The sequence below is a fragment of the Diabrotica virgifera genome, chromosome 6 (assembly GCF_917563875.1).
Source record: "Diabrotica virgifera virgifera chromosome 6, PGI_DIABVI_V3a".
In the NCBI taxonomy this organism is placed as follows: Eukaryota; Metazoa; Arthropoda; class Insecta; order Coleoptera; family Chrysomelidae; genus Diabrotica; species Diabrotica virgifera.
In genome coordinates, this window is record NC_065448.1 from 4749998 (window position 1) to 4776099 (window position 26102).

The 26102-nt window shown below is 33.5% G+C and overlaps 1 protein-coding gene across 2 annotated transcripts in view; it reads left to right on the forward strand.

Annotated features, from left to right (window-relative positions):
* LOC114327066 (calcitonin gene-related peptide type 1 receptor) overlaps window positions 1-13911 on the forward strand; it is a 33663-nt gene extending 19752 nt beyond the window's left edge. For both annotated transcript variants that reach the window (XM_028275572.2, XM_028275574.2), the window contains 3 exons: window positions 7572-7776; window positions 11674-11857; window positions 13734-13911. In XM_028275572.2, the coding sequence (XP_028131373.1) occupies window positions 7572-7776; window positions 11674-11857; window positions 13734-13868 (524 nt within the window). In that variant the 3' untranslated portion in view covers window positions 13869-13911. The remainder of the gene's footprint in view (window positions 1-7571; window positions 7777-11673; window positions 11858-13733) is intronic.
* The last annotated feature ends 12191 nt before the right edge of the window (window positions 13912-26102 follow it).

Genomic DNA, 26102 nt, shown 5'->3' on the forward strand with positions numbered 1-26102 from the left:
CATTTATGCAGATAATACTTTAAATTACATATGAAAAATCGTTATCTACTCTTAACCAGCTTACCTATGGGAATATACTCTATAACCGTACAATAAGTATAGGTTACTATTGTTAAGGATACTTTACGTATTGCCTAAACATTTCTGTTCCATCGAGCCGTATCATATTAATTATTTATTAATTAAATCCTCAAGGTCCTTCGTATTTGCATATTTTGATAATCTCTATTCTGAGAATAACGGTTTTTCATTTATAGTGTCTTTCTGTTGCATTTGGAAATTTCCAAGCCACGCCGCCCCGGCACAAAAATAAAATATTCCTCTCTTTCTGCACTCAAATTCTCAGTATTTAACCCAGCACGTCTCTACAATAGCTGGTAGGTTGTTAAGCCCGGTCTACACGTGCAATTTCAGAAACTACTTGCTTTGTTCAAATAAAGGAGTCGTTTTGTTTGTATGAAAAAATATTTGCATATATTACATTATTTTATTTTCGTAAATATATTTTTCTGTTTATAGTATACAAAAAGTGTACTCATTTCTTGGCTGATAGTACGGGTGTTATAATTTTAACATTGTTTGTTCAACCTTTTGATTTAAATTAAATTTATAATTTTGAATCCGATTAAGCCTGGTTCACAGGTTACAAAAATTATTAAAAATAATTTTGTTTTCTTGCATAAATTGTAAGTTTTTGCTACATTTAGCTTCGCTTAAGCTCATTTTACACTTCTAGAAAACTATAGAAAATAAATAATTGTTTTTTCCTTCAATTTAATTAATTTAAATACTTGTTAAGGGTGTCTCACACTTGCTGAAAAATACCCATTTTGGAAAATTGCATATATTTTGAAATTTTATAGTTTTGCATTTCATATACTAATCTGCGCTCATACAGGGTGATACTATTAAGCCAATCTCACACTATTAAACGTGTAATATATAATATATTGTACATATTCTCTCATTTTCGCATCGATTTATAGGTTTAGACATTTGCAAATAATCTATCTAATCTCACATTCTCGCAACATGGCTGACCGATCAAAATATAACCGACAGAGGCTCACCGCAAAACTTGATATAACCAAGTTGGCTGATTCGGTTCCCACAACTCTTAATTCTCTAAACAAATATAAAATTCGTGAAATAATTTCACAACTCAAACATTCTTACGGACTTTTCCGCGATGCTCAAAATGTGCTGGAGACGATCCCCGAGGAACCTACCCCCTCTACTGATTCCTCTGTGGTTTTTGATAAATATTTGGATACAATTTCTCTATTGGAAGAAAGGTTAGAGGTCATTGAAAGTTCTAATGTGACTGCTACCCCCTCCCTCCAATTTGACCCTAATTCTTCTCTAACCTCACAGTCTATGGCTAGGCAACGAACAGTAAACCTCCCTCGTATTCAGTTAAAACCATTTAGTGGCTTAGTTACTGAATACAATTCATTCATTGAGACCTTTGATACAATAATAGGATCTGATACTACATTAAGTGATCTGGAAAAACTCATTTACCTCAAAAGTTTTCTAACTTCCGAGCCTTTGACGCTTCTCGAGCATATCCCACTCACAGGTGACAATTACAAAATAGCCCGGGATAACCTGACACAAAGGTACGCCAACTCTAAATCGCTTATCAAAACTCTCATCTCTCAAATTCTTGATGCGCCTCCTATTTCTGGAAACGCAAATCACTCACAATTAAGAAATTTTCATACGGTCATGTCAAATAATTTCAAGGCCCTATTGAACTTGAATAGGCCCCCTTCAGATCTCTTGCATTTACTTCTCATACATATCGCTACTCAGAAACTCGACGCACCTACCATTAGGGCTCTTGAGTTCCAATCCGGTGGTAGCCAAGCTACCCCTGATTTTGTCCATTTTCTAGGGGAAATCGAGACACGCGTTGTTCATCTTGAGAATATTCAATCTCAATCAAAACCAAAATCGACTACTACTTCCAGACACTCTTTACACCTAGCCTCAGACACTTCTACCAGTAACCTTTCGCCTCGCTTAGGTCCTAAGAAATGTTCCTATTGCAACGACTCTCACTCGATCTACTCTTGTCCTCAGTTCAAGCAGTTGAATTCTAAAGAACGTTTTAGTTTTGTCAAACAAAATAAATTTTGTATTAATTGTCTTGGGTCTCACATGCTCGATCAGTGTAAATCCAAATTCTCTTGCATAGTTTGTAAATCTCGTCATCACACGTTGCTCCATTTCGACAAAACGGGTCATAGTAACCCTTCCGCGGCTGTTGGCCAACACAACTCAAATAATCATAATAAAACCGCTATCTCAAATAACTCCCATACACAGGGTAATTCACAACAGGGGCCCTCACATGTTAGAGCTCCTGAAACGGAAGTTAATCTTCAAAATTCGACTCCACATTCAATGGCTCTATCTGCAGCCTCGCTTGATAATCATTTGGTGTTATTAAGCACACTCCAGGTCTATCTTGTCGCTCCTAGCGGCAAGAGGGTCTTCGCAAAGGCACTTTTAGACTCGGCCTCACAGGTTTCATTTATTAGTGCTGACCTCGTAAAGGAACTGTCACTCACCACTAGAGATGGAAAATTACGGATCAATGGAATTAACTCCACCTCATCCTCGTCTCAATCTATTGTAGATACAACAATTTTCGCTGTCGCTAACGACGTTCCTTTTGACATCTCGTGCTCTGTACTCCCAAAGATAACAAATCCGCTTCCTCAAATTTCTATTTCGGCGAGCAAACTAAACATACCCTCAGAGATACCATTAGGTGATCCGATGTTCCATGTAACATCCCCAATTGGTATCCTGCTCGGTGCAGACCTGTATAACGATATCATTCAACCTGAAATAATTCGTTTGGGAAAAGGTCTTCCCGTTCTTCAACGCACTCTACTCGGGTACACGATATCAGGGTCAGTTCCAGACTTTGCTCTTAAGTCGAAAAATACTAAAAAGGCTTTGGAATTTTATTCAAACTCTCTCGTTACTTGTTGTTCTCATAACACTCCTTCCGCCGTAAATGAGCCGGTAGTGTCCAACGAGGAACTATCCGATCATTTACAAAAATTCTGGGAGCTGGAAGAAGCCGCTCCTCAGAACACCGATCTCATTAATGATCACCCCGCTGAAATTAATTTTGTAAAACATGTTAATGTTCTCCCCAATGGACGATATGAGTCCACACTCAATCTCAAACTCCCTATCGAAGATATAGACATGGGAAATTCGTTTCTCTCGGCAAAAAGACGTTTTCTCAGTCTCGAGAAACGTTTTCAACTCAACCCTGATTTATTGGAAAAATATCAGGACATTATATCGGAATATCTCAATAACGGACAAATAATTCAAGTGCCGTTAAAAATGCTAAATGACTCAGGTAAACCTAATTACTTTCTCCCTCACTTTCCCGTTTTCAAATCCAACTCTACTACTTCCACTCGTATAGTTTTCGATCCAAACAATAAATCGTCTACGGGAATCTCCCTCAGTGACGTCATAGACAAAGGTTATGTCGTCCAACATGAACTTTTTGACATTCTCGCTAAGTTTCGTCAGTTTAAATTCGCACTAGTAGGCGACATCAAGGCTATGTTCCTACAAATCGCCATTTGTCCCACTGAAACATTTCTGTTAAATTTTCTCTTTAGGGACAATATTCAGCAGCCTTTACGGTGCTATCAATTTCAAAGATTACCCTTCGGGCTCCCAAGTAGCCCATTTATCGCTCAAAGAGTTATCAAGCACATCGCTGACAACAACAAACATACCCACGAACTTGCTACTAGTGTTCTGCAAGAATCTATCTATATGGATGACCTGATCAGCGGTGCTGACAGTCTTCATGAATTAAGTTGTCTTTTCGAACAATTAACTTCTTTGCTAGAAACCCATGGTTTCCTCCTCCACAAGTGGAACTGCAGTTCTTCAGAATTTCTGTCTCAACACAATTTAAATCCCGTCTCTGAAGTCAGTCTTAACTTCACGGGATCTGATAAAGTCTTAGGCATATTCTGGGATTCAGAACGCGACCACTTTTCGTTTAAAACTCCTATCTTCAAATTGGCTAATGTTGTTACTAAACGTACTATTCTCTCCTACATTGCTACTTTGTATGACCCGCTAGGATGGTTATCCCCTGTCCTTGTGAACGCTAAGCTCTTGATACAGGAAATATGGTCCCAGAAATTGGACTGGGATCAACCCATTGACTCACCCATCATTATGAAAAATTGGCAAAACCTCTTATCGACATTCAAAACTATAGAAGAGGTCAAGGTACCTCGATGCTTACTTTTACAAAAGAAAGTTGTTGATGTTCAATTAATTATTTTCACCGACGCATCGGAAAAAATATACAGCACTTGTGTGTATCTCAAAGCGACATACTCAGACTTTTCTGTATCGTCGCGGCTTATCGCTTCTAAAAACAAAATTTCTCCGCTAAAAAATAAACTCACCATCCCCAAATTGGAACTTTGTGGAATAGTGTTGGGAGTCACTCTGGCTCATAGACTTTTTCACATCTTCAAGAAAAATTTGAGTATATCTTCATCTCATCTCTTTGCTGACTCTACAATTGCCTTGTCTTGGATACTTTCTAAAAAACACATTTGGAACATTTTTGTACAAAACAGAATTCAAAAGGTCAATTCCTTGTTGGAAACTTTTCCTTGTGATTTCCATTTCGTCAGAAGTCACGAAAACATCGCTGACCCCGCTTCCAGAGGGATAAATGTCTTTGATAATCCCCAGACCACCGAAGACTGGTTATGCGGACCTAGCTTTATTAGAGACAATCCCATCGATTTTTCTCTTCATCAAATTCCTCATTTTCAGGATGATCTTCCTGAATTAAGGAAGTTAGTTGTCTCAAACATAGCAACAAATCACGAACTCAACGACACCTTTGAAAATCTATTCGCTAAATCTTCTTCTTTTCGTAAAATTCAAAGAATTGTCGCTTATCTTTTTAGATTCATCAGTAATATTAAAAAGAAAATAAATAACTCTCCACGAGATACGGATATATTGACGCCACCCGAAATGGAGATCGCTGATCACGCGATCATCAGGTATATCCAAAGTATCTACTTTAAAAAAGAGATTCTTGAATTGAAAAATGCTAAACTCGTGACCAATAAAGCCATTCGTAAACTCAACCCCTTCCTACAACATAATGATGGGCTGATTCGTGTGGGAGGACGTCTCCGACACGCCCCCATATCGTATAATCAAAAACACCCCATTCTACTTCCTTCTAAATGTCGAGTTGTAGAACTAATCTTGACTCAAGCTCATCATAAGTTATTACATTCAGGCGCGCAAACAGTACTTTCGTATGTCAAAATGAAGTACTGGCCAATTGACGGATTAAGACAGATTAAACGCTTAATTCGTAAGTGTGTAAACTGTTTCCGATTCATGACACCCAATTCTGTTCAACAGATGGCAGATATGCATCCCGATCGTGTACTCCCCACTAGACCCTTCCAAGTCGTCTCAGTGGACTATGGGGGGTTCTTCTTAATTAAGTCCTCACATTTGAGGAAGGCACCGCTTTACAAAGCATACGTAGCCTATTTCATTTGCATGAGCACTAAATGTGTTCATATCGAACTCGTCACAGGATTAAGCGCAGAAGCCTATATTCTTACTCTGAAAAGGTTTATTGCCAGAAGATCCACGCCCAGTATTATTTGGAGCGACAATGCCACAAATTTCCATGGGGCAAAAAATGAAATGCGCGAATTCTATGATTTTTTCTTAAATCAAAATAATTCGGAACAGATTAAGGAATTCTGTACTCAAAACTCCATAACTTTCAAGATGGGTGTTCCCCGCAACCCCCATCAATTCGGCCTCCATGAGGTAGGAATAAAGAGTGTGAAGTATCACCTCTATCGAATTATAGGAAATTCCCACTTCACCTTTGAAGTGTTTAACACAGTATTATGCCAAATCGAGGCTATTCTAAATTCGAGACCCATCACTAGGATGTCGTCTGACGCTAATGACTTCGCTTTCCTATCTCCAGCTCACTTCTTAGTTCAAAGAAGTTTAACCGCGCCCCCTGAACCAAGTGTTTCAGAGATACCTGAAAATAGGTTGAATCTTTTTCAGCGTATTAGTAAAATTCAACAGCAATTTTGGAAATTGTGGAAAAAAGACTATCTTTGCCTCCTGCAGCAAAGAAATAAATGGACCGACCCTACTGACCCTGTCAAGATCGGGGATTTGGTTCTGTTGAAGGAGGATGGTACTCCTCCACTCTTATGGCCAACTGCCAGGGTAATAGATGTATTGCCTGGTAAGGATGGTCTAGTTCGTACTGTCAAGATTCACACTACTCACGGTGATTTTCTTCGTGGTATTACGAAAATCGCTGTGATTCCCCTGGAAGATTAAAATCTATCCCTAGGGGGAAAACTTATCGTTTTCCTCCATTTTATCGTTGTTACCCCTTGTGTATATAAACTCTAATTTCTTCAAACATTTCTTATCGTTGTGCACATCTTTGCCAATCCCCTCTCTTCGAGGTGATATAGGCCATCTCTCTCGCCTGTCGCCCCCGGCAATATGTACAATAAATATATTATACACGGCTCACTAAAATAATTAGTTACGCCCCTGTACTACTGATTACTTAAAATTCAAGTAGTATTTATGTAACCTTTCTGGAAACTCCAGGTTATTGTTGAGACTCGCATTTGAACCCCTCGCCGGGGCAGATCGTCAAAAGCTTCCTAACGAGAATCATCTCTAATCTATCGACGCTCCCGCTATTCGTAAAAAGGCCGCATTTTACCGGCTTTTTTTGCTATCGTTTTATACCGCTCAGATAATTCAATCTGCTCAGTATTATCGACGATGATTTATTTAGCGTATTAGTGAGTGCCTTACAAATGAACCAAATGGATTATGGAATTCAATCAGAGCTCTGATGTGACACGTCATCAAGGAATAAAACTGTAAGTACTCTACATGTATGTGAACATAACTTATTAGTCGTGATACTGTATGCATTTTGAACCATATACCTCTCGTAGCAAATATTCTTTGTGCCATTTATGCAGATAATACTTTAAATTACATATGAAAAATCGTTATCTACTCTTAACCAGCTTACCTATGGGAATATACTCTATAACCGTACAATAAGTATAGGTTACTATTGTTAAGGATACTTTACGTATTGCCTAAACAACTTTTTTCTTATACTTCTGAAGGTCTACTATTTTCTCCATTGTTAGGTTCTTTTATATAAGATAGCCCTTGCTCTGTTTTAATTTTGTTTAGACTTTTATACATATTAATGAATTTTCTACAGATTTAAGGACTTTTATATTGTTACTGTAAACACTGTACTTTCTTTGCTTGCAGTAAAAGAGGAATGAACTATGAATAGATGACTATAAATGCAGCAGAGTTCGACAGGGATTACGGTTTTATTTCAAAATATATACCAATAATTTTTATGTCGATTTATTATACCATGCCAAAATGTTGTATTATTTTTATTACTTTACTTAGTTTCTTTACCACTGTCTGATTTTCAGCTTTGACTTTCACATTTAGCACAGCCTGGGCAGCATCAATGGCTTCCATCAACGCAAAATTGTGTTGGTTATCTTCTAACAACTTGCAATGGATAATGGATGGTTACAGAATAGCTATCTTGTTTATTAATACTGTTTTATTGGGTGATATTATAAGAGTGATGGTACTTAAGATAAAGCATGGAACTACTACCGAACAGACGATGTAAGTATGTAAATATATCTCACTGTCTTCTTTTTCTTCTGGTAGCACTACAACCCAAGGTGGGTCTTGGCTGATTACACAACTCGCTTCCATCGCGAACGGTCGTCCATGACAGTTGGGTCAATGGGTAGCCTCATTGTTCTTAAATCTGACCATATATTATCTCTCCATCCTAAGGACATTCTTCCTGTGGGTGCTTCCTCCCAGATTAACTTGGAAAGGCGGTTATTAGGGAGTCTATGGACATGTCCAGCCCATATTAGATGCTGAGATTTAATTTCTTGGACTATGTCACTCGCCCTATACATCTCCGTGACCTCAGCATTTGTTTTCATTCGGTATTGGTTGCTATTAGGGTCGTCGTAAGGTCTAAAGATTCTTCTGAGGATTTTTCTCTCAAAACATTTAAGTTTCCTTTCAATTGCTTTGTTCAGAATCCACGTCTCACATCCATACATGAGCAAGGGTCTAATCACTGTTTTATACAGGGTGTCCCGAAAAGATTGGTCATAAATTATACCACAGGTTTTGGGGTCAAAAATATGTTGATTGAACCTAACTTACCTTAGTACTAATGTGCACATAAAAAAAGTTATAGCCCTTTGAAGTTACAAAATGAAAATCAATTTTTTTCAATATTTCGAAAACTATTAGAGATTTTTTATTGAAAATAGACGTGTGGCATTCTTATGGCAGGAACATCTTAACAAAAATTATAGTTAAATTTGTACACACCATAAACATTTTATGGGGGTTTTGTTCCCTTAAACCCCCCTAAACTTTTGTGTATGTTCGTATTAAATTATTGTTAAAGTATTATTAGTTAACACGGTGTTTTTAAAACATTTTTGCCTCTTAATATTTTCTCGAAAAACCAGGTTTTATCGAGATATTTTGAATATTTATCGAATCCACCACCTATTTGTATATGGTTAAGTACGATTATAGAGATCTGGTATGGTAATAACATGAAAAATCTATAATTTACATTTTTATAATATGAAAATATACTAAGAGGCAAAAAAGTTTTAAAAACACTGTTTAACTAATGGTACCGCAATAAAAGTTTAATTGGAACGTACACAAACATTTGGGGGTTTAAAGGAATGAAACCCCCATACAATTTTTATGTAAACATATTAAAAAAGAAGCTGCATCTCGATAAAAACTGGTTTATCGAAAAAAGACTAAGAGGCAAAAAAGTTTTAAAAGTATTGTGTCTAACTATTGGTACCACAATAATAATTTAATTGGAACGCAAACAAAAGTTTGGGGGGGTTTAAGGGAACAAAACCCCATAAAATTTTTATGGGGTGCACAAATTTCACTATAATTTTTTGTTAGGATGTAACTGCTTTAAAAATGCCACACGCCTATTTTCAATATAAAATCTCTAATCGTTTTCGAAATATTGGAAAAAATTGATTTTCATTTTGTAAATTTAAAGGGCTATAACTTTTTTTATGTGCACATTTGTACTTAAGTAAGTTAGGTTCAATCAACATATTTTTGACCCCAGAATCTATGGTATAATTTATGACCAATATTTTCGGGATCATTGATGCCCGTATTAGGCTCTTACATTTAATAGTATTATAGAGGCTATACATATACAAACATCTGTTTGCTGCCTGAATTCTCCCTTTAATCTCTTCCGTGATATCGTTATCTGCAGTGATTTTTGCTCCGAGGTATTTAAAACTCTTCACTCTTTCAAAGTTGTATGGGTCTATCGTAACATTTTGCCCTATTATCTCTCGTCCCTTTTGTCTGTTGATGCACATGTATTTGGTTTTCTCTTTATTTACTCTTAAACCAGTTTTCTTTACCTCTACCTCCAATTTATTGAAAGTCTCCTTCACATTGGTGACTGTGATTCCCACAATATCAATGTCATCCATGTATGGTAGTAGTAACTGGTGGCGCATTAGGAGAGGAGGTAACAGCGCATCTCCTTGTTTCAGGCCACTGCTTGAAGAGTTGAGAGTTTGTTACCTATCCGTACTCTGGATCTATAGCCATGTATGCATATCTTAACAATCTGGATAAGTTGTTTTGGAACTGAAAGTTCTGCCATTGCATTCCAAATCAGATCCCTTTTAATGCTATCGTACGCTTGTCGGAAATCTATGAAGAAATTATGAATAGTTCTATCTCACTATGATAAAGTTATTTTGTAGTTTTCTTCCTTTTCATTGATTTATTGGAGTTCCCGTTCAGTGATTCGGGAAAAAGTTTTAAGATACTGAACGTAATTACCATTTTTGTTTATAGCTCTTACGAAATTTTTCATGAGTCTCAGCCGTGTGTGAAATGACAGGAGAATTGTCACTAGTGGCACGCAGTGGCGTGCTGGCCATATAAATGAATCGGTGCAATCACCGAGAGGCCGCGGCCTCTTGAGGCCGGTCAAATAGGTTTTCACAAAAATTTTTAGATGTAACAAAAAATATTTTTTTGATTTCTAATCGGATGTTAATTTTGCTAATAATATTAATAAAAATTATTTATTTTCATACATACAAGTATATTTATGGTTTTCCAGTTTCCTTCAAACATGTATGTACTGTGCAGAATTAAAAAATGGAAAAACGTCTTGCTCATTTTTGACCGAATTATTGAAAGTATCTAAAAACGATTTGATAGAGACAAATCAAATCGTTTTATGATGATATAAGCACTCTACATCCTAGAAATTTTGATACAATAAATAATGGTATACCTTTGATGGCATTTAAATCATTTACTGAAAAATTAAAAAAGTGTTATCCTACCATATCTGCGACTGCAATTAGAGAAGAACTCATGGATTTTGCTGATAAATGGATTGTATTAAAAATAGGATTTTGCAAAATACTGAGATTATAGAAGATGGTGTTAATGATGAATATGTTCAGCCTACAGAAAATATGAAGGATGATATTATTAATCTAAAGTGATAATGAACACGAAATAACAAATGACAATGTTGATGTGAAAACCTCACCTCCGTGTAGTACTAAAAAGTGTAAAGATTGTATAGCTTGCTGTTACGCTGTTTTGTATAAGTACAACTTATATCAGTGTGCTTATCCAAATTTAAATAGTATAATATAAAGCATTTATTAACTCTTTCAGTGACCTAAGTATCTTGCGAAAAAAGCTTTTCAACATTGAAATACATAAAAAATCGGTTAAGAAGTACTTTAACACAAGATCACTTTTATGCTAATGGCTATAGAAAAAGAAGCTTTGTATGAGCTTAAAAATGATGAAATAATCGACGAATTTGCTCAAAAATCTATTTTAATGCGGAAATTATTGATCGAGAGTTAAGTAATTATTTTATAAAATAATTGCAAAAGAATATTTAGATTATTGCGTTCTATTAACATTTTAAATATTATTAAATTAAAGTATTTTCATTGTACTTGTATTTGTACTCTCTTGTATAATTGATTTACTAAAATGCAACTTAATACGTAATTGAAAAATTCTCAATTTTATTTTACTTGTACCCTAATTACATCAAATTCATATTATATTTATTTAGGAAATTATGGTTTCTGCCTTACTGCATACAATATTGTCATACATGTCAATTATTATTTGTAAGATTTATTATTCTTAAATGAAAAAATATAGCAAATTAAGAAAAAAATCATTGAATTCAAAGTTTTATGTTTGATTAAAAAATAATTTATATTTTTGTTTTTTTTTTGTACCGAATAAAACATCCTGACAATAGAAGGTAAAATGAGGATGGGAGGCCGCTTTTCTATAAAATCACCGGGCCGCTTGAAAAGTTCCAGCACGCCACTGGTGGCACGTCAGGTGGCACTTCAGCAAAAGTATAACCTCATATTACTGATAAATTACATATAATTCTATAAGTTCACATAATACTTGTCATTTCAGGGCAGCGTTTAGAGCCACGATATTTCTCATTCCATTGTTTGGACTTCATATCATTCTCACGGCTAATAAAATCGTATATGACAAATCCTGCACAGCAGAAGATGTATATGAATACGTTCGGTATACAATGGAAGGGCTTCAAGGGATTGTAGTATCCATTATCTTCTGTTATGCTAATAAAGAGGTAAGGATAATATTTTTTACATCAAATTATGTACGAAGTGAGTTTTCAGTTGAAATGATAAGTTATTTCTTATCATTATTTTCCCTGTCCTCTTCAATTGTATGAGAAGTTTTCTCATGATATATGCCAATTACTTTTTTGCTTTTTTGAACTTATGAAACTATGTCGTGTTAGTATTCAACTCTTACATTTCAATGCATTTCTCCTCTAACCACTTTACTTCCGCGATCTTTATCTTTTGTTTTATTAATTTCTATTTTTTTTTTTTCATTATATTCCTATCTGTCATTTCTGTGTTGTCTTCTCTACTTAATGGTCAATTTCGTTGAACATCCATTGGTTTTTTTGTCTTTGATTTTTTTTGCTATTTTTCTATTATTTGTGAAATATTATCTTTAAACATTTTTCATATATTATATTACACAACCGTTTTCATATATTATTCTACTAATAGCTGGGTATTTAAATCTTCTTCTATTTGTTTTTTGTTATCATCTGTTATATCTTTTTGTGTTTTTGGGACTTTTTGAAAAAATTTTGAGCTTGATTTTGATGTCAGCTATAGGAGAATTGTGGTCTGAATCAATATCTGTACTAGGACATTTCCTTATTCTGTTGTGATATTATTTTTAAATTTCTTATTTACTATAACATAGTCTGATTTCTGATTATGTGGTGTGATTTATCTCTGCGAGATGATTTTAATCTTCTATGAGGTGTAAGTTTTGCCTAATACATACATTAGATGTATTGATCATTCTTTATATTGCACTGGTTTTATTTATTCAATCTTTATTTTAACACTATTTTAATTTATCTACAGTAAAACTAAAAACACAGTAATATATAATATATATATTTATTATTTAACAATACAAAGTTATATATTGTTCGTCCGCTATAACTTTTCACATGCGTTACGATTCATTTTCAAACAAATTAAGTCAAAACAGAAAGTGAAACGTACGCCGATGTGTGTAGTATATAGTATACAGTATACAATATACTTTATGAATTTTATTAACTTTTTACAACACCTTTTTGTGAACAACCACAACTTACTGTAAGTATATTTATTTATAAGGTCCTATTCCAAAAAAACTACCATCGTTTTTTATTGCAGTATACCCTGATGATGTAAACAATTAATTAAAGTTTACGAAAGCTTGGATCAAGTAAAAAGTGTTTTCTTTTCACATAAAATTTGCTGAATTCCCCAATAATACAACCTTGTTTTCTAACATTGTCAGCAAAGACTTCCCTTCTGGTCTCTTTTATATATATATATATATATATATATATATATATATATATATATATACACAATCGACGTTCGTTTCACTTTATGTTTTGACTTAATTTATTTGAAAATGAATCGTGACGCATGGGAAAAGTTATAGCGGACTGACTGTAGTAGCCTATTGATAAAACATTTATACAGTCGAACCCGCTTATTAGAATACCTCTTAAAGGAATATCCCGGTTAAAGGAATATAAATTTGAGATCCCCAAACGTTTTTACTAGCCAGTAATGATCGGTTATTAGAATATCCCGGTTATAAGAATACTTTTGATTGGCACGAAGGCTATTCCAATAAGCGGGTTTGACTGTATATGCTGCTGATTGGCTCCCAAATTTCGATAGAATGTTCGGCACCAGTATTGGGAACCCGCTGAATTTTCTATTAGTAGGTCATCGAACTCCGCCGTTATTTTTGAGAAACTCCATATTAGTCGAGTCATCTAGATAAAGAGCTAGCTTTGATGTTAGGACGGGATCATTGCGTAGCGAGCGTAACTATAGATACCTTTAAGAGAGAGATTTAGTATTCAATCATAAATATTAGATTTTGTATTTAATTTTCTTAAATTTTAGGTTCAAGGAGAAATTAAAAATATGTACAGAAAACTATGTATATACTTAAATCAAAGGTTTGATTGGCACTTGGGTGAAAACTATGATAAAAGAAGAGCTACAACTGCTACTTTTGTACAAGATAATTATAATTAAGTTAAAGTGTAATTAAACAAATAAAATTTGTATTTGAAAAGAATTATTGTTTAATAATTTTATTACACTTTTCTATAATTAGGGGAGTGCATATAGAATTTCACTTCGGAAAAAATCAAACAAGATAGAACTTTTTGTAATTTCATTAAAAAATATTTCCTTAACAACATATCAAAAAGTTCTACTCGAGAAGTGGGTGCTTCATTTTTTATTAAACAAATGAACTACGAGATTAGATGTTTTTTAAATCACTCCGAAAATATAAATTTTAGAAAAAAACTGACTTGACCATTGAAAAATTCAGAAAATTTTACAAAAAAGACCTTATATAAAGAATTTTCTAAAATTAAATCTGTATCTTCTATAATTTTTTAACTATAACGCTAAAGTTAAGTCACCCTTCTCACAAACATTGGCGCACTGTAAACTAACGTATTTTAATGTAACGTAATTTTACTAATTGATCAAATAAAATTTTACAAATTGAACATGAAAGAAGAATAATTAAGCTATCTTATGGCTAAAATAGAAAGAAATAAAATGTATCGGCATAAGTACGGTGTAGGCGGAAAGTTAGCCTTACATGAATTTTGTTTAAAAATTATTTAAAAATGTTTAACTAATGCGATTTTTCTTATAAAACTCTCAATTTTGCACAACTTACCGTTCAAGCATCTTACTAAATGATGTTTTATTCAAAAAAAATCTCAAAAATTTATCTCAAATGATATGACGTCTCAAAAATTGTAATTTTTGAAATCTTCGTAGTTTTATAGAATTACCACCATTTTAAGACGGTATTACTCAAGTTTGAACAGATCTATAACAGTTTTATAAATGCTTTTTTAAAGCTTAGGATATAATCTTTAAAATGCACTGAATTATTTTACTTTAGAAATTAAATAAACTATTTATTTTTAAGAAAATTAAGAAAGATAACAAAAATGTAATACAAAAACCGAAAACTACCAGTTAAAAAAATGTTTATACAAAGTGATCAACACTTTTTTCTGTAAAACTTACCTAAAACACATTTAATAATAAGCTCTTTTTCTTCTAAAAATTTTTTTTAGCTCTTATACAGTATGTCTGCCTAACTTGGAACCTATTAATAACTTTTTTATTATCAGTTTTACGAAAAAAAGTTATTCTTTATAAAATATTCTGCATCGTATATAATCTAAGATGCAATCACCAAATATCAAATTTAATTAATGTTATACGAGGTATGTCAAAAAATATGAATTTCACTCAATAGTAAAGTACCTTTACATTTCACAATATCGAAAATTGATATTAAGAAAAGTTGCTTGGAATTAAAAAGTTTGTTTAAGTTTTCAATTACATCCTTCTAATTAAAATATTGTGAATAATAAAGGCAATTAACTCTTAAGAAAAATTTATATTTTTTACATACCTCGTATAAAATTAAAAAAGTTTGATATCTGATGATTGTATCTTAGATTTTAGACCAGGGAGAGTATTTTATGAAGAATAACTTTTTTTGTAAAACTGATAATAAAATAGTTATCATAATTGTAATAAAATGATGATAAGTATCCGTAATTTTAGAAAAAATTGATTTTTTTTGGTTAGAATGATGTAATTGTATATTTAGACATATTTTCTAATTTCAAACAACTTTTCATAATAGCATTTTTTGATATTCTGGAATATAAAAGTACTTTATTCTTTAACGAAGTTCATATTTTTGACAAAACTCGTATAAAATTGATAAAATTTGATATCTGATGGTTGAGTTTTAGATTTTTGATTATCCAGAGCATTTTATTAAGAATAACTTTTTTTCGTAAAATTGATAATAAAAAAGTTTTCCATGTGGTTCCTAGCTACGCAGACACACTGTATAAGAGCTTCTGTATAAGAATTTGTAAATTGCAATGCCATATTCGGATTCAGCACAATCAAAAACAAAATAGAAACATATTTGATCAAAGTAAAATAATGAATTTATCGATATTTTTAAAATTATTAATACAAAAAAATTGTTATCGTTTAAACAATTAATAAACAATTAGCGGCCAAATCTGCGAGTAGAACTTTTTACTTTAACAAGTATATAAACTAACAAAAAAAGTTTTAGAAAAATATAAGCTTGTTTGAATTTTTCCGAAACAATGCATGTTTTCGTTCTAATTGCACTCCCCTAAATGTTTAATTGTTGTTTTTTTAGTCTATTAGACAGTGATTATATAAAACCTATTCACCGAGTGATTTCCGGTATAAGCAATCTTCCACTTTAAGGCGGATAAATACAGAAATAGGTAACTGCGCGTAAGGATGTAGAAGGCAAAGAGAAGACAATTAGAGATGTACAGCGTAGAAGAACTACGCTGCACATCAGCGTTTAGATAGAGAGATAAGAAAAGCTGTCAGATAAGCTAAAAATATAATTCTGGAAGAATAGCATGAACAGTCAATCTACACAAAAAATAAAACAAGCGGTAGGCCTCTATAAATCAAAAAGGCTGGAACAATACTTCGGACCATACTTTAAGGCAAGGTATGGTCCGAAGGATATGGTATGGTAAAAATGATATACCTACTTTTTAGTGCAGCAGTGAACAAAGTCAAAATAGCCATGTTAGTGTCCATCACCCGTAACGGATACGCACCGTAAGAAGAAAAAGGAAGATTTGCTGTTCCGGTTTTTCCTGTATATTCCTTATAGTCTGGGCTGATTATCGGAGATTAGGCCATTTTTGGGAAAAGTTATTTACCAGCAATTTTATTGCTGGAATCGAATTATAAGATTCTATATATTAATAATATATGTATGCAAAGTCCGCAGATAGTGTGCTACTTTTTTTATAAACAAAATGGCGCCCGAAAATCGTGTTTTTTTTCAATTTTTGCTCTATAACTCCAAAGATTTTAACTTTACACCAAAAATACTCACCGCAATTAAATTCTGCATAGAGACGTGTTTTTTTCGATTTACTTCGACGAAAATTTTCCCCGGAAAAAACGGTTTTTTCCAACAAAATCTTTAGTTTTCAACTAAACTTTTAGATAAGTAATTGTTAATCAATAATTAAATAACTTGGTAACGTAAAAGCCCTTTTTGTATAGATTATAATTCCAGAAGCCGATGGAAATTGAATAAACGGTTTAGCAACAATTGAATTGTTAATTAAAAATTTACGGTCGCTATAATAACGACAATAATTATGATGCATAAGAATAGCTATGATTTTTTTATAAAAAGGCACTGTACCTATCTAATGTATTTTACAGAATTGAAATTGGACTTTTTAAGCGGCCTCAGGAATATTTTAAAATTATAAAGAATTTTTTGGCTTATAAACAAATAGAATCTCTCGCGAAATATTAAACTGAATTAAATTGTAAACACGGTATTCGAAAAATAGTGGCAGGATACTTCCTTTAAAAGAAAAACGTTTAATTATGATGAGTAGTTCCTGAGATACAACCGGTCAAAGTTGACCGGAATTTACGGCAAAGATATAAACAATAGGATCATAATTTTCAAACCATCACCTTTTTGTTTTTGTCCTCTTTCTCCACACCAATTTTCATATTCTTAAAATACTCATAACATATATTATTATAATAAAAACTATCGATAATACGTGTGAAAATTGACAAAAATAGCAAAATTCCAATCAAAAATTAGGTTGGAGAAAATGTAACCCTCAAAGTTCAAAATCGGTATACGTTAAAAAAATGCATTTTCTCGGCTTCCCATGGAGCAATTTCCTTCATTCTTTTTTTGTTCCCAAGTAACTCGAGTAGAGCCATCGAACTAATGCATTATTAAATGTCACACTTGCTTTTGTTTCGCTATAATAAATTAATTTATTTATTATAAGACAAAATTTTAATTTGTTTAAATAAAAATTGTTTAAATAATTATACAGCTTTCAAATGAGAATATTTATGTTTTTAACTTTAAAAGGTACACTTGTAGTAAGTTTATCTAAAAAAAGCCTACAACTGGAAAAAATATGTAGTTTTCTGTTCTTATAAATAAATTAATCTATTATAACAAAACAAAAGCAAGTTTGACATTTAATAATGCGTTAGTTCGATGGCTCTACTCGAGTTACTTGGGAACAAAAAAAGAATAAAGGAAATTGCTCCATGGGAAGCCGAGAAAATGCATTTTTTTTAACGTACTATACCGATTTTGAACTTTGAGGGTTACATTTTCTCCAACCTAATTTTTGATTGGAATTTTGCTATTTTTGGCAATTTTCACACGTATTATCGATAGTTTTTATTATAATAATATATGTTATGAGTATTTTATAGATATGAAAATTGGTGTGGAGAAAGAGGACAAACATAAAAAGGTGATGATTTGAAAATTATGATCCTATTGTTTATATCTTTGCCGTAAATTCCGGTCAACTTTCACCGGTTGTATCTCAGGAACCACTCGTCGTAACTAAACGTTTTTCTTTTAAAAGAAGCGTCCTGCCGCTGTTTTTCGAATACCGTTTTCAAAATTTAATTTAATTTAATATTTCCTGAGATACTTTATTTGTTTATAAGCCAAAAATTGTTTATAATTTTAAAATATTCCGGAGGCCGCTTAAATAGTCCAATTTCAATTCTGTAAATTACCATTTCCATTCTGTACATTAGATAGGTATAGTGTCTTTTTATGAAAAAATCATAGTTATTCTTATGCATCATAATTATTGTCGTTATTATAGCGACCGTAAATTTTTAATTAACAATTCAATTGTGGCTAAACTGTTCATTCAATTTCCATCGGCTTCTGGAATTATAATCTGTATGAAAAGGGCTTTTACATTACCAAGTTATTTAATTATTGATTAACAATTACTTATCTAAAATTTTAGTTGAAAATTAATGATTTTGTTGGAAAAACCAGCTTTTCCCGGGGAAAGTTTTCGTCGAAGTGAATCGGGAAAAACACGTCTCTATGCAGAATTTAATTGCGGTGAATTTTTATTTGGGTGTTTTTGGTGTAAAGTTAAAATCTTTGGAGCTATAGAGCAAAAATTTTTAAAAAACACGATTTTCAAGCGCCATTTTGTTTATAAAAAAAGTAGCACACTATCTTCGGACTTTGCATACCTATATTATTAATACATAAAGTAATAAGATTCGATTCCAGCAATAAAATTGCTGATAAATAACTTTTCCTTGTATTTTGCTAATTAGCCCAGAGTATTATCAAGAAAATATAAATCAAGAAATCCTAAATTCAAAATTATCTACTAATCAATATAAAATAAATAATGTCAATTATTATTCTAGAAACTATTCATCATGACGCACCTGCTTTATCTCAAATTTAATATTAGTTACCTATTGTTTTGAAATATCTTTCGGAGAACAAGTCGAAAATTGCGTGATAAAATATTATTTGATATTTCGAGTTCCACATTTTCTTTATTTATTACAAACCAACTAACTAGACCCAAGTAAAGAGATCAAATTAAGAATGAAGCAACTCATACAACGATTCTAAAAATGAAATCATTCTTCTGTAACCACAGCTAGAACCCAAAAATTACGTCAAAGAATGAGCAACTGCTATATTTGGTCAGTATTATTACATGACATAGAGATCTTAACTCTGAATGTGGTTGCATAGAGGAATGATCTGAATGCCCTAAACAGCGATGAAGGATAGGAAAAGGGTCCAACGCCCGATATGCTAGGGGAGCCCAAGCGGGGATTTTTGCAGTTACTCGAGCGCGTCAGATTATCATATGGGGAGAAACCTGGTACCCTGCAGATGTACATCTACCATATATTGGCTCTTAATGCAGGGGAGTTCGTTAAGGTGCCGAAAAAAAAATCTATCCTTAGAAAAACTCGAAACCGTCGGATTAAGATAAGGGAAGTTAAGTACATGCAAAAGAGTGTATATTTCAAAAATCTGACGACTTAAGCGGGGCGTAAGGAAATGGGGGAGTCCCAAAGTTTCACAATAAAAAAGCGAATATTTCGCGAAATGAATGACAGATCGAAAAACTAAAAAATAAATACACAATATTTTTCAAAAATCTATCGAATGATACTTAACACGACTTCCCACGGAGAGGGAAACTGAAAAAACTGAAAAATGCACTTATTCAATATTTTTGAAAAATCTATCGAATGGCACCAAACACGACCCCCTACGGAGGTGGGGTGGGAGTTTACTTTAAAATCTTAAATGGGAGCCCAAATTGTTTATTGCAGATCTGGATTCCTTACGTAAAAATAAGTAGGTAAATTTTATTCAAAACATTTTTTCGAATTATGGATAGATGGCGCTATAATCTAAAAAAAAACGATTGTTGCAAATGGAAAATTAAATTAAAAATGGACAAGTCCCCACTAAAATGGAAAACTTTCCTTAACTTTTTTTGGTTTTAGGACCTACTCTTCACAACCCAATAGGTCCCCAATTGTGCAGTGACTGTACATTTAGCATACTTTGTTCCCCTACTAATATAAATAATTATAATTATTATTTTACGTGTTGCAACATTCGGAAATGATGCGATACTTATTTGGCTGAGTATATAATAGGTCTGGATCCGCGTATGAAAAAAAAGTTGATTAATGGCAAGCTGAAAATTTGTTAAAAGCTTAAGGGTGTCTAGTCGGATAAACTTTGATATATGGGAACACTGGAACAGGGGCAGTTTTAATTGTGGAACAGGTTAAAAATTTGGAACGGTCAGACCACGAAAACGGAACATTTATTTTGTCCGACAGAATAGACTTAAACTCTCCGAACACAGATTAAACTCTCATGCAAAAATCAGACTGCTATCTATCACCTGTCATAATTCCTGTCATTTGACATATTCTACATGTTCCACTCATTAAAATGCCCATTTGGTGATAAATAGCAGTCTGATTTTTGCATGAGAGTTTAATCTCTGTTCGGAGAGTTTAAGTCTGTTCTGTCGGACAAAATACATGTGCCGTTTTCGTGGTCTGGCCGTTCCAAATTTTTATCCTGTTCCACAATTAAAACTTCCCCTGTTCCAGTGTTTCCATATATCAAAGTTTTTCCGACTAGACACCCTTAAGCTATTAACAAATTTTCAGCTTGCTATTAATCAACTTTTTTTTCATACGCGGGACCCAGACCTATAAACATAAACAAAAACTACCTTCATACCTATTTACAACATTACCTAGATCTAAAAATACTAATCAAAATCTAAAAGAAACTTAAATTTTAATATTTTCTCGACCATAGTAATTTATTTATTGGACTGACTCATTTATTTGTACAAGACGTCGATATAAAATTATGAAAAAAGATGAAAACCTCAAAGAATATAATAATCTCATTAAGAAATCCTGTACGTTTATTTTTGCCGAGGTAAATTTGTTGATAATAAAAACAATATATTGATCTATTGGTACATATAACGTCCATAGACGTATCTATGAGAAGGTTAGAATGGGTTAATTCGAGGAAGCTGAATTCAATGTCAACTGTTTTTAAAGGTTATGTCGCATTTTCTCTGGACATACGGGATTGAACTGTGGAGAACTGCAGCAGACAGCAACCTAGCAATACTGGAGCGATTTCAATCCAAGGTTCTTCGTGCTATCACAAATGCACCGTGATTCATTTCAAATACAGATATTTACAGGGACTTGAAGATCGAGACGGTGAAGCACAAAGCAGATGATCATCAAATGCAGTGATAAATATTTCAAACGATTGGAAAAGCACCCCAACGAATTAGCTTTGAATTTATTGGACAGCTCTACACAACTGAATATTAGAACTCCTCTTGACTTGCCATTTAGAACATAAGCGTTTTAAAGTGTTTTAAGTGAAAATAAGTGACACAGTTTAGTTATTAGTAATAAACCTACTAGGAGTTGATAGTCATTGGACTAAAACTCCTCTCACATTTGTTCGTTCAACAAAAATGCTTAGTGTTACTTTTTTGTGATGTAACAGATTGTATTTAAAAACAAATAAAAAAATGTCACATTTTCGGGTAATTTCCATTTAAAATAGGCTTTTACAATCCTCTGAAAATTTTTAAAATGCCAAATATCTTCTGATAACTGGGAGAAGTTATGTCGTAGACCTATTTTCCCACCTAATCGCTAAAGTTTCCCTTCCCACATCCTACTCTAATGTAGGACGCCACTAACATCAATACCAAGATAGAGCGCAAGGAAAATGATCCTGGAGCGTTCAGTCCCCTGCAGACTTTTGATATTCAGAGGGTTCTAACCGAGGGCGTTAGTGTTAAAATAACTGTTAAAAATTACTATTGTGTACGGAGAGCAATCTGTTTGTTACTAATACAGACTTTCAACATCCACCAAAACGACTATACACGTGGAAATCACCAGGAACTAGATCCAGAATTCAGATAGATTTTATCCTGGTAACAACCCATTGCAGGATTGTTGTTACGGAGGAAATTGTTGTTATCCAGGAAAAGATTGTAACAGCGACCATCAATTTTTATCAGCTGAATTCCGCATGAAGCTAAGAAACAGTCCAAAAACAAGAAATACCTCAATCAAATGGCTTCTAAGATACAACGATCCATGCAAAAAGCTGCAATTCAGAAGTGATGTGATCTCAAACATCCATTGAAACCAGAAGAGGCCTCATTCAACATGTAAACAAAAACAAAATCGATATTGCATAAGGCCGCGAAAAATATTAAGAGTGAGAGAAGAAAGAAAGAAACATAGTATGCATATATTGACTAAAATACAGGGGAGGAAGTATTTAAAAGTCACAGAACTCAACAATGACAATTAAAAGAGGCCTATAAAGCTATGAACGCTCAAATAAAACGATTCTGCAAAAGGAATATAAACACACACTTGAACAAATGGAAATAGAAGGTCATAAAACCAAAAGTGAGACCAGAGACATGTTAAAAAAATATACCAGAAGGCACGTTACTTTACAACAAACAAATTCTTTCTATCAAAGATGATAATGGACCTCTACTCACTTCTAAAAAAGATATTTTACATAAGTGGAAAGAATATTGTGGACGATCGATGATGGAGGAGAGCACAGACGCCCCACTATAACAAGAAGATACCAGTTTTGGGACTAATCCTGACGTACTCAAATGTGAAGTTGAAGCAGCAATTATGGATCAAAAAAGTCATAGAGCTGCTGTATAACATACCTATGAAATGATTAGATGACTAGATGACTTTGGAGTGAATATAATACGTCAAAGAGTGAGGAAGACAAGTAAATGTCTTGAAGAATGGACAAAATCACTATATATCCCCATACATAAAAAAGGAGCGAAAGGTTTATGTAGCAACTATCGCACAATTGCTCTAATTTAGCACTAAAGTAAGATCTATCTTCTATCTTTAAGCCTTAATCTATCTATCTTTGAACATCTCCCTTTCTCTTTTCCACTGGTTTCTATCCAGCGTTGTGGTCATCTATCTGGATCCGGCATGCTTTTTGAGGTTGTCGCTCCATTTCATCTCAGGCCTTCTTCTTCCTCTCTTATGTTCCCATGGTCGCCAGTAGATTATTTACTTGTTCCATCTTTTATCTGCTTGTCGGATTTTCAATTGCAAATTTCCATTTGAGTTTTTCCACCTGGTCCTTAACGTCTTTCACTTTGGTTACTCCTCAAGAGTATGATACTTTTACACATAATTCTAGAGATGATAAAGCCTTTTCATTTTCTAAGATTGCAAGAGAACAAAACTGGTTTCTTCCCCTGGCGTGATACTAGAAAACAAATTTTAAACGTTCGACAGATGATACAAAACAACATCGCAACACAACATATCTGTGCTTCCTAGATCATAGTACAGCTTTCGACCTAGCCAACTGAAATAAAATGTGACAGGTTTTGTCGGAAATGGGAGTCTCAAATCCTCTGATACTGCTAATTAAAAACCTATCTAATAACAATTATGCCAGAGTTAGCGTAAATGGACAACTAACTTAAAGTTTCAGGGTCCTTAAGGGCGTGTTATTATGGACGGGAACAATACCTGCAACTTAAGATATGAAGATGATACAACCATCCTCGCTAGTCCCGAGGTTGAACTGATTCACCTGCTACAACGAATTGAAGAAATAAGCGTAACGATGGATCTTAAAATAAATAGAGACAAAACGAGAATCATGATAATTGACAGAGCTGGTAACCATCACAATCATCTAGCGATGATAAACAATAGCACTATTGTAGATAAATGTGTGTATCTAAATTAACAAAAATTTGAAAAAGGCATGAAATAACTATCGATACAAAAATGAGACTGGTAAGAATCCTAGTTTTTCCAGTTTTCACTTATGCATCGGAATGATGAACCCTTATGGAGAAAGATAATAAGATTATACAGTAGAACCCCGAAAATCCGAACTAATTAGGGAGACAGCCTGTTCGGATTCCGAAAAGTTCGGATTATCCGAAAGTTAGCCTAACTAGTAATTGAAAGCTTTCATTGTCGTTGATTTTGAGTCGCAAAACGTTCTTGCAAGAGTGTGTACAATATTTTTGGACTCAAGTTGCCTACGAGAGAACCTAAGTAAGTTTATGTTTAACCTTTATAAGCACTACATATTAAAGTACCTATGTATTTATTTTTAAGAAATTTTAAATGTCAAAGTCCTATTAATTCTACATTGTTCAATTTTCTGGTTTTATGCTGTATAATAAACATGTTTTTAAGTTTTTGTCTTGAATTTTTTAATTTTTTTCACTTTCCGTTGGTTCGGATTTGCCGATTGTTCGGATTAGCGGGGTTCGGAATTGCGGGGTTCAACTGTATATGTATTTGAGATATACTGCTGGAGGCGAAACTTGAGAATACCGTGGCCGTGACCCGAAGAACAAATAATGAATCTATACTGGATCAGCTAAACAGAAGGAAAAGACTGAAAACACAAATAATAGGCTGTTTTGTACTCTTTGGTCTCGTTTTGTCTTTTCGAAGAAATGGTTTTCCTCATTCAGGAAAAGGTAGAAGGCAAAAAAAGTCGAGGTAGATCTCTCACACGATACACATTGGCAGAATGTGCTAGAATGACTAGTGTGACCAACTCCTATTTGGTCAAATTCGGAACACGGCTGAAAAAAATACCTGAAATCCGGGACTTTTCAATGAAAATCGGGCCATTTTTTTAATATAGAACTTTTATAATATCATCATTTTATTTATTAAACATTTTTATGTTGACAATGATATTTTTAATGGGGTTAAGCCACAATAATTGGTTGTAATGATAATGACGATAATTAAAATACAGAAACAAAAAAAAGTTCACAGTTTGAGTTTTTGTAGAACTATAATACCAAATACCACGATGTGCAGCGTTTTGGATGTGGTATTAATATTCTTCTTCTTCTTCAGCTTTTAGTAATCCAACTTTGGACATAGGCCTCCCCCAATTCAATCCAGTGTTGTCTATTTTGCGCCACGTGTTTTCAGTTGTGTCCTCCAAACTTCTTTATGTCATCAGCCCATCTCATTTGTCGCATTCCTCTGCTTCTTCTTCCTAACCACGGTCTTCGTTGTTGTATTTCATGATTCCATCTTTTATCCTTCAGTCGGGTATTGTGTCCTGCGAAGCTCCATTTTAATTTGGCAGCATGTTCTCCTGCATCTTTTACTTTGGTTTTGTTTCTAATCCATTTATTTGTTTTTTTATCTATAAGCCTCACCCCGAGCATTGATGTTAATATTACACTCTCGAAATTGTCGACTTTTTTCGTCCTACCAATTCAGTTCGATATGAATTCTTAGAAGACTATTCAAAATTTCAAAATAGAATTTTTTCCAAAACAATGAAAATTCGGATGGCCCGGAAGTCTGGTCCGGGACGTCGGGACACGACTTCATAATTCGGGCCATGTCCGGGATTTTTCGGGCTAGTTGGTCACACTAAGAATGACAGAAGATAGAGAGTAGTGGAGGAACATTAGAAACATCAGCTAATAGCTTCATGGCATCACATTACCTGCATTATCTTAACAACTAAGAAGAAATTAAAAAGAGAACTACAGATAAAATAAATCTAATTTATTAAGCAAAGTCTTTAATCCATTTTTTGTATGCATTTTCTTTTAAGGGCGTCTATGATCCACTTAATGGCATGCCTCACCTAAAAATAGTTAAAGCTTTCCGGGACGTCTTATGATGTTTACTCTCTCGGAGGAAATTTGTTAAGGAGTGCGTACCGCAATATAAGCCGGTGATTACTCTCGAGCCGTCTCCGTAGCGTCGGTTTTATCT